The sequence below is a fragment of the Phocoena sinus genome, chromosome 9 (assembly GCF_008692025.1).
Source record: "Phocoena sinus isolate mPhoSin1 chromosome 9, mPhoSin1.pri, whole genome shotgun sequence".
Classification (NCBI taxonomy): Eukaryota; Metazoa; Chordata; class Mammalia; order Artiodactyla; family Phocoenidae; genus Phocoena; species Phocoena sinus.
This window is the reverse complement of record NC_045771.1, coordinates 6514851-6524093: the sequence shown is the minus strand read 5'-3', so window position 1 is coordinate 6524093 and position 9243 is coordinate 6514851. Positions and strand designations below refer to the sequence as shown.

General features: G+C 59.1%; 1 protein-coding gene across 4 annotated transcripts; it reads left to right on the top strand.

Moving 5' to 3' along the window:
• The first annotated feature begins 1304 nt into the window (after positions 1 to 1304).
• On the top strand, positions 1305 to 7039 carry LOC116759312 (zinc finger and SCAN domain-containing protein 2-like). Of its 4 annotated transcripts, XM_032642913.1 has the most exons (4): positions 1735 to 1896; positions 3801 to 4688; positions 6022 to 6133; positions 6312 to 7027. In XM_032642913.1, the coding sequence occupies exon 2, from the start codon at positions 3829 to 3831 to the stop codon at positions 4438 to 4440; it is 612 nt and encodes a 203-aa protein (XP_032498804.1). In that variant the 5' UTR covers positions 1735 to 1896; positions 3801 to 3828; the 3' UTR covers positions 4441 to 4688; positions 6022 to 6133; positions 6312 to 7027. The 4 variants fall into 4 exon arrangements, with proteins under 4 accessions (XP_032498802.1, XP_032498804.1, XP_032498803.1 ...); XM_032642911.1 differs by lacking the exons at positions 1735 to 1896; positions 6022 to 6133 and adding an exon at positions 1305 to 1467 and having other exon boundaries at positions 6312 to 7039; XM_032642912.1 differs by lacking the exon at positions 6022 to 6133 and having other exon boundaries at positions 1735 to 1892; positions 6312 to 7039.
• Positions 7040 to 9243: the final 2204 nt, after the last annotated feature.

Sequence of the window (9243 nt, the reverse complement as noted above, 5' to 3'; positions counted from 1 at the left end):
GGGCGCCTGCAGAGTTGCAGGAGGGACCTCCTGAGGCTGGGAGGCCTGTGTCTTCTAGAGCCCCTCATCAGGGATAATGCCACCCTAACAGCCATATTCCACAGTCTGCTGTAAGGAGCCCTGCCTGGACCTTCCGGAATCCCAGCTGTTTCATCCACCTGGCAGCGACAGAGGGCCGGGAAAGAAAAGGCTAGCTGATGTTCCTCTAGCACTTTTAATTTAAAAACTCATTTTCCTTCTCCAGCTTCAGTTTCTTTGTCTATAAAATGTAAATTTGGAGGCATTTTCTCACTCTGGATGAGATGATTACTTCTCATCCTGGTTGGCACACTGTTTCTGTTTGCAGGTCGAGATACCAGAGTGATGCCAGGGAGAGTGAGCTGGGCCTGCCTACTGAGCTCTGCCACTCAGAGCTGTGGGTCGCAGGGGAGTAGGGAGGGTGGGGGAGGCGCTCTGGGTTTCAGTTTTATTTTACTTTCCCATCCATGAAATGGGATGATAATACCTGTATAACTTAGACGGCACAAGATTATTGGAAGGCTCCCGCGAGATAATATATGACAAAGGACATTGTAATAAGAGAAGTAATATATAAGTAAGCGGTATTATTAAATGGCATTTGGAAACGAATTCAGCCCCGCCCTGTCCACGTCAGCTGGTTCCCCTGGGTGTTATAAATGGCTCTTTCACAGGATATCTTTGTCTTGACTATAATGGGCTCAGTTCTGAAGAGGACTGGACCGTAGGGGTGTAAGTGTCTCCTCTATTCCCCCATTCATCCTAATAGCATAACCCGAGCCATATGGTAGGGTGGGCTCTGTCTTCCACCCATGAAACCCCTGCTCAGAAAGGCTCTGCCGGGGGCGTTCCTGCGTTCACTCCCTTCTCTCTCTTGCAAGGAAAGGCTCTGTCCCTCCAGCGCCCCCAGACCCAGTTTCCTAGGCGCTGGGGTCAGTTTGCGGGCCTGACCAGGCTATTAGCCCTGCCGTAGGATGAGGGAGGTGAGGATGAGGCTCTAACTGCTGAACTGGGGCCTCGGGGAATCCTGAACCGGGAATGGCTGGGGCAGGGGGCCCGGAGGGAGTTGGGGCGACCCGGCCCTTGGGGCGTTCTGCCCCCGAACCGGCCCCCGCCTGGTTCCCTCTCCTGTCCCGGCGGGCGCTGGGCTCGCAGCCCTCCTTGTTCCGCCAGCCGGGTTGTTGGCGAGTTAGACCTCCCAGCCTCACGGGGCTGCTGTGCGGCTGCGGCGACGTCGGCGACTGCGGCGTTGCGGAGGAGACGGAGGGCTGGGGAGGCGGCGCCACGTGAGTCCCGGGCCAGGCCAGGACTGGGGCCTCGGCGGGAGATTACCGTATTTACCGAGGCCAGTGCCGGCCCGTGGGGGCGGGTCACTGCAGGCGCGCTACCGTATTTGCCGGGAGCCGCGCAGACCCTTTCCGGGAGTGGCGAGCGCAGCGACTTAATTATGTATTTATCCATGGTTGCGTGGTTCCCCCTGGCCGCTGCGGGAGCGGGAGGGCGTGGGTTGCATGAATTCCCTAAGGGAGCCGGTGCTTGTAGCGGAATGGGGTGGGTTGCTGCAGCAGAGTGGGAGGCCTACATATCTTAGTGGGGGTGGGGTTGCGACGCAGAGTTTACCATATTTCTCCAGGATCGCTCCGGCCTCAGGAATTGGCAAGGCTGTGCGCGGGGGGGTCGGGTGGGTGGGGTCAGCTCTTTTGATTAATGCCGGTATTTGAAAAGGACAGCGGTGCGGGAGGCTGGCCGTCTTTATGAGGGTGAGGGAGAAGGGGCGCGGGAGGCGCTGCGGAGAGTTACCGTATTTGCCTTGGGCAGCGCAGACTCGAGGAAAGAGCCACTGTTGGAGGCCGGAGGAACTGGGGCGCAGCCTGGTCTGTGAGTGTGGGATGGGATGGAGGAACCTTGGGGAGACGGGGGGGGGGGGGCAAGGCCTTGGACCCTCTCGGCGGGCGGGGCCCTTGGTCAGGGGTATAGCTGGGGAGTGGGGAGGCTGCCCAGAGACAAGGCCGGGCTGAGATTGGCCAAGGGGACGGCGATGATCTGTCTTTGCAAACGTCCATGCAGCTGCCTGGGGAAAGACTTGTGGGTGGGGTCTACTGCAAGTAGTACTTGTCCCCTTCTCCTGGGTGAGTGGCGTTCCACCCCAGCCTGAGGGTAGGGGGAGACAGAGGGGGTGCCTCTGGGACCCCACTCTGCCGATAGGTCCACTGAGCTTGTGGTTAGCAGAGAGATCTGGAAGTGTGGAGAAGGTCTGCATGGAGGAACAGGGGAAGGGCCAGCAAGCTTCCCAGTTGGGGGTGGGGGAATGCAGGGGAGTGGCCAGCTCCTTCCCTCCCAGCAGGCCCCAGCGCTCTACAGAGCAGGAGCCTAGGGTTTTGGGGAGGCATGAGGGTGGTGGCCGCAGACAGTGCCCCAGAAGCAGTGGTCCTTTGGGTATTGATGGCTCTGTGATGGTGGCCAGGAGGGTGGTGGTCTTGTGTGTGTGTGTGTTTTGAGGGGAACTTAGCTGGTGAGCAGCTACTGTGTTGAAAAGGGATTTTGACAGTGAGGAAACTTAAGGCCTAGTCTTGGTTCACCTTGCTGTGTGACCCTGGGCAAGTAAGTGGGCCCCACTGAGCCTTAGTTTCCCCATCTATAAAATGGGGTTCAATACACCTGCCCCTTCCTCAGGGCTGTTGTGAGGACAGTGGGAAACAATTTAAGAGGAACACAGTGCCCTGGGAAAGAGGATCCTTAGGAGAACCAGTGTGAACGGGATGGAACTGAACTCGGGGGTGTTTGTTGAGCTTTGAGTGTTCCTCAGCCTTGGGCCAGGCTTTGCTGGGGCGATGCCAGATGCCAAGAGGAATCAAGCTGAGACCCGCCCTTTGGGAGCTCACAGTGTGGTTCAGTGACTTGCAAACCTTTTACAGGCATGCCTCATTTTGATAAACAAAGAGCTGCTGCCTTAATGTTTAACTGAGGTTACTTTCAAGTTTACGGGGCTTTTGTTTCTTTTTTGAAGCTTTGCAAAAATATCTTTAAACCACTGTTGACCCACCCTTCCCTCCAGATTGGGGATGCACCTCCCTACCCCCCTTCTTGAGAATCTGGTTGGAGAGATAAGACGCATCCAGGTTCAGTATAACTTACAATACCAGGAGTCCCTGAATATTGCTCATCAGCGTTTATTCAATGCCTTGTGCGGCAGGCACAGTGTTTGATGCGGGGCATAAAAGGAAGCAGCTCTTGGGCTTCCCTGGTGGCGCAGTGGTTGAGAGTCCACCTGCCGATGCAGGGGACACCGGTTCGTGCCCCGGTCCGGGAAGATCCCACATGCCGCGGAGCGGCTGGGCCCGTGAGCCATGGCTGCTGAGCCTGCGCGTCCAGAGCCTGTGCCACAACAGTGAGAGGCCCGCGTACCGCAAAAAAAAAAAGGACGCAGCTCTGTCCTTTAGGTGCTCACGGGGCAGGGAGACAGAGGCGGTCTGACAGAGCAGCATGCTGCGTGATGGGTGAGGGTCGTAGGGTTGGGTCACGTGGCTCCGGAGGGGCTGGAGAGGTCAAGGAAGGATTCTAGCAGGAAGTGTCATTTTAGAAAGGCCTGAAGGAGGGGTAGGATGTGATTAGGGGTAGAGGAGAAAGAAGGGCATTCCAGCAGGGGGACACAGGCTCGAACAGGACTGGAGAGTGGCGGGTTCTGGAAGCCGTGGGAGCCCAGGGGAGTGTCCTCCCTGAGGCTGGGGCCTGGATGATCCTCGGGTGCCCCCTGACTACTCTCTCTGCTTCTGCCTCCCCAGGGGCCGGTGATTGCAGCCGGAAGTGCCCATGACCGAACTGGCATCCTCTGGGGACAGGTCCCCTGTGGGGGACGGGGAGGAGGGCCTGGGGGACGATCGAGGCCTGGTCATCCACCACCCTGCGGAGGAGCAGCCGCACCGCTGCCCACTGTGCGGCCAGACCTTCTCGCAGCAGCCCAGCCTGGTGCGGCACCAGAAGGCGCATGCCGGAGTGGGCCGCGCGGCCGCCTTCGTGTGCCCCGAGTGCGGCAAGGCCTTCAGCGTCAAGCACAACCTCGAGGTGCATCAGCGCACCCACACGGGCGAGCGGCCCTTCCCCTGCCCCGAGTGCGGGCGCTGCTTCAGCCTCAAGCAGAACCTGCTCACGCACCAGCGTATCCACAGCGGCGAGAAGCCGCACCAGTGCGCGCAGTGCGGCCGCTGCTTCCGCGAGCCGCGCTTCCTGCTCAACCACCAGCGCACCCACGCGCGCATGCCCGCGCCGCACCCGCGCCGCCCCGGCGTCTTCGGGGAGCGGAGGCCCTACTTCTGCGCCCGTTGCGGCAAGAGCTTCGCGCGCGAAGGCTCGCTCAAGACCCACCAGCGCAGCCACGGCCACGGGCCCGAGGGCCAGGCGGCCCACTTAGGCCGCGTGCTCTGATGCGCGCTGGACCTGCTGCCTCCGGCTGTTTTCTGCCCCAGAGCCGCATCCGTGACCTCTGGAGATGGCGCTGGGCTTCGGCCCCCTCTGTGGCTGGGATCCCGGGAGACTGGGAGGGCTGGCTTGGGGTCTCAAAGGAGTGGGCCGCCTCCTTCCGCTCCTTCCCCAGGACCCTCTGGCTGGCTGCACACGGCTGCTTTGGGCCCCTGCGTTGGTTTTCCTCCGCAGGCCCACCCAGCTTAGAGCAGGTGAGACCCGGCGCTGGCCAGAGCCCGTCTCAGACTTGTTCGGGGTCAGGTGGGGACAGGTGAGGGAGGTGGGGCGTAGTGAGCTCCTAGGTCTACGACTAGCTTCTTACTAGATCTTCACTTCCTGAATGTCAGAGTTGAAAGCGACCTGGAGAGGGTACTCTCCACAATCCTCAAGCCCACCCCCAGCCCCTAGGGTCTCCTGGCACCAGCGCTTACTATTTGGTACCCTTGAGAAGTCATTTCACTTCATGACCCAGTTTGCTTATCTGTGAGTTGGGGCTAACGGTGAGGGGTCCTCCTCCCTGGTATATTGTGAGGATTGTAATTGCTGTTAGCAGACAAGAGAGGGTGATGTCATTAATTGAGCGCCCCAGTGTGCCAAGCAGTGTGCTGTGCAGGGCTCTCGGGAAGAGCACAGCCACAGGCCCTGTCCCCTGGGGTGCTCGCTCATACAGGGTGATGCCGACTGTCGGCTCTTGTGGGGACAGACTGCAGAGTGCTCTGGGAGGCGAGGTGAATGGTGTCGCCCAAGGCAGTTTGATGGCTTGAACTGGGTCCTGGGGACGAACAGGGAGAGCAAGGGTGTGGAAGGTTTCCAAGGCAGGGGTCCTACCTTGGAGACTCACATTTGCTCTACAAAGGACTTTGCGGCAGAGAGAGGGGACACTGAGATGTTTAATGGGAAGAGCCCAGTGATCTCAAGTGCGGCTCAGGGACAGCTGGAAGCACTGAGGAGAGATGGAAGTGGGACGGGCCGGAGCCTCGAGGTCCTGGGGTCATCTGGGCAAAAGAAAGGGAGGCTCCCCAGGAGGCTTGGCCGAGGTCATGCAGTGAGAAAGGGGAGAGCCAGGACCCGTCCCCCGGGCCTCAGATTCCAAGTTGATGCTCGGAGGCCTGGGCTTCTCAGCCATTTGGCAGACAAGGACACTGAGACTCACCCAAGCTGACCCTAAATCACACGTAGGAGCTAGCGGTGCAGCGGTAGAAACCTGGACCTCATTTTGGGTTCTGGACCCCAAGACCCTTCATTTCTACTGTATCATTGTTAAGAGAGGCTCTTACAGGTGGGCAAATGGGACTTTGGGGATGTGGGAATGTGAGCCTGGGCAGGGGCATTGCTAGGGGCTGTGGGTGTCTGAAGGGGACATGGCATCCTGGGTAGTGGGTTGGGAGGAAGGAAGCTGGGGGCTGGCAGAGGACCTGCTCTCATAGAGCCCTTGTTCCACGCCCAGTCCCATGCTCAGCGCTGGAGACCCATCCCTGCGCTCTGCCCTTCCTTAGAGCCACGGGGCTTCTCAGCGATCAGTTGTCCTCTGCCTGCTGCCCCTAGGTGGCTGTTGCACTGTGGACTAGTACTTAGTGGTGGAGATTAAGAGATTAAATCGGGACCCAGGACATCTGGAGCCAGTCACCAAGTGCCCTGAACCCACGTTGTCTCATTGGTAAATGGGATTAGTAATGCTTGGGTGCTTGGTAGGGGCTAAGAGGAATCAAAGCCCTGGACGGGTGCAGGGGGCCCATGACTGCTCCCTCGTAGCCCTGGAGAGTTGGCTGACGGGGGCTGGGCAGGGCCACGTCCCACTCCAGACCTGACCCTGGTCTCTTTGCCTTTGTGAACAGATGAGGACTTTACAGGACCTCCGGGCTGTGTGCAAGGCACATCTGACACAGTGACTAGGAATGGGGCCCTGGGCCTGTGCCCCGGCATGAGGACACGTCCCCTAAGAAGACCTACCTCGGGAGGTGCCAGCAGAGGGACACATGGAGCCTGGAATTGGAGGCAGGTTCTGCGCCCTGGTGAAGAAACTCCCCGGACCTGCTGGGAGTCACAGCCGCAGAAGAGCTCGTGCTGACTGCCTGACTGTGAACCTCCGCTCTCCCGTGGCAGCAGGGACGGTGCCTGTGTGGGACGCCTGCTTCTCTGCTCCCGCCTGGCCCACCAGAGACGGGAGGTGAACTGCCTAGGAGAACACAGCAAGTTGGTAGCAGACTCGGCTCCAGAGACAAGGCCTTCCCCCGGGTGTGCACATACCTGCAGGCCTCACTCTCCTTTCAGAACAACGTTCTTAACACTTTCGGGGTCGTGAAGCCGTCTGACAAGATGGCAAAGGTTATGAACCTTCTCCCCAGGAAGACACAGATAGTCACGTAGACGCAAGAATCTACGAGCAATCCCAGGAGCTCCTGGACTTCAGGCCGAGATCCTTGGGCCCGGGACTAACCCGCCACTCCTTCCTTACCTGACACAGAGCCCCGGGTCAGGGCCTCCATTCGAGTAGCATTTCATCCCCTGCCCTCCCCAATCCCTGCCCTTCCTTCCCTTGTTCAGGAATAAAGAATTCTGAGGAGGGGCCTCTTTTAGTCACTCTTTTCTCCCAAACCTAACAAACAGAGCATCAGGTTTCTGGAGCCTCGCTTCCCTTCCCCAGATGTTGCTGGAAGCTCGCTGGGCTGGGCTGGTCTTCTCTGGGTTGCGGTTGCTTGCTGGGGCTGTACCTGGCTGGCGCTCGGCCGGATAGGGGGAGGGCTGGGGAGGAAGTAGAGCCTCCCTGCTGGGGCCCCCTGGCTCCGGGCAGGGAGAGAGGCTGGCAGACAAGCTTCTGTGTGTCCGGACTTCACAGCAGAACAGGTTGGCCTGGAGCTCCCCAGCCTCCCCAGACTGGACCACCCATCAGAAAAGGTGGGACCGACTAGGGCGGGGCTGGGTTTTGATGACAACCAGACTTCATGAAGTAGCTTATGGTTAGCGAAACCCTTGGAGGTGGAGAGAGGCCTTTAGTCCTGAAATGTAGGTCAAATCCCAGGGACGTGAGTGCTGCGGGGCGTGGGGAGCTGTGCTGAGGTGAGAGGTCCCAGGGCTGAGCTGAGGTTTGGTCAGGGTTGCCAGGAGGCCCCCATGGGCTCCTGTCTCCAGTGCAGTTCGCTTGTAGGTTCTTACCGTCTGCCACATGCCAGGCTCTGGGATAACAGGCTGTTCTGGGGGAGGTCAGAGAAATGAGGCCCTGTGCTTCCAGAACTTCCTTCTCTCTGATCCTTGGCCCAACCCAGGGGACCTTCACAGACGCCCCTTCTCCTCTCATCTCCCTCCTCGGTCCTGCCTCTGTTTCCCCTGCTGTTGCTCTGACCTGTGCCCCCCCCCCCCCCAGCTAAGCCCTCTTCTCCACCAGGCTGCCTTCCCGACCACCAAGCCCACGCGTTCCGCCCTCTGAACAGTCCCCGTGTTAACACACTATCACACGCCTGAAATTCGTGTGGAGTCTTATGCAGTAAGTCCCCTACACACGAACCTTCAAATTGCGAACTTTCAAAGATGTGAGCGTCCATTCCATCAGCGTCTGGCGTGAATGAAATTGCAGCTTGCCCTCCAATTGTGTTAGCTGGGTACCTAAGCTAACTTTGCTGGACTTATGAACAAATTGGACTTACGAACATGCTCTTGGAACAGAACCCGTTCGTATGTAGGGGACTTACGGTACTCCCGTTTCCCGTGTGTGTGTGTGTGTGTGTGTGTGTGTGTGTGTGTGTGAGTGTGTGAAATCTCCACTGAGACTGGGAGCTCCCTGAAGGCAAGGGCTGTGTCATTCCTTCTTGAACCCCAGCAGGGTCTAGCACAGGGCTGGGCTCACAACACTCAGGAAGTAGTTGCCGACTGGCTGGTGGGTCCAGTGCTGGAGGCTGTGGGATGGGAGGTGATGGGAGGTGTGACGGGGAGGGGGACGTGGGTCCTCTGGTGAGTGTATCTTACTGGCTGTGGGCTGGCTTTCCTGGGCAGTAACAGCTGCAGGAGGCCTTGGGTTCTCCCCTCCTCGGGGCAGTGGGACAGGAGAGACCCCACCCCCATCGACTCCGCGGGAGCGTGTGTCAATGGATGTCCAGGCTGGACGTCTCCATAGGTTGCTGACGCTTGCTGGAGCTGACCAAGGGGAATCAATGTTCTCTCAACATCAGCTCATGTGAGGAGTGGTCATTTGGGGCTCAGCTGGGAGCAGGGAGGTGGCCTCCAGCTCCACCTCCATCATTTCTTGAGGAGTTACGTTCAAGGTCACATAGCTCCAAAGCCACAGCAGTGAGTCAGCTCGGCCTCCCCCATATGGATAATGCCCACTACTTGAATGTGCGTAATGGATACCGGGGCCCCTTGTGGTAGTCCCCCGGCAGCTTGCTCAATGCACAGCGAGGCAGACCTGCTGAGAACCTTCGAGGTGGTTCCCTCAGCACCTGAGTGCTGGGCCGCTCCAGGGCTGGCCCATCCCCACCCAGAGGCCCTGGCTGGTCGCGTCTCTCTCCTCGCTCTGGTCTCCTTATCTGTTCCTCCTGCCTCGTGGGTTGTGAGAATCGGATGAATGTGTATATACACTGTGCGCACTGCAAAGCCCCACGTAGGGACAGGGGTGCCGTCATTGTCCTGCCACTGTCTCCTGCTGCGGGTGGGCCTGGCCACTGGCACTTCACAGCCCGGGAGTCTTCTGCGGCAGAAGGCTCTGGAGACTGGAGTTACGCCAGGCCTGCCACCGCGCTGCCGAGACTCGGATGAGCGATCTTCCTCCTGTTC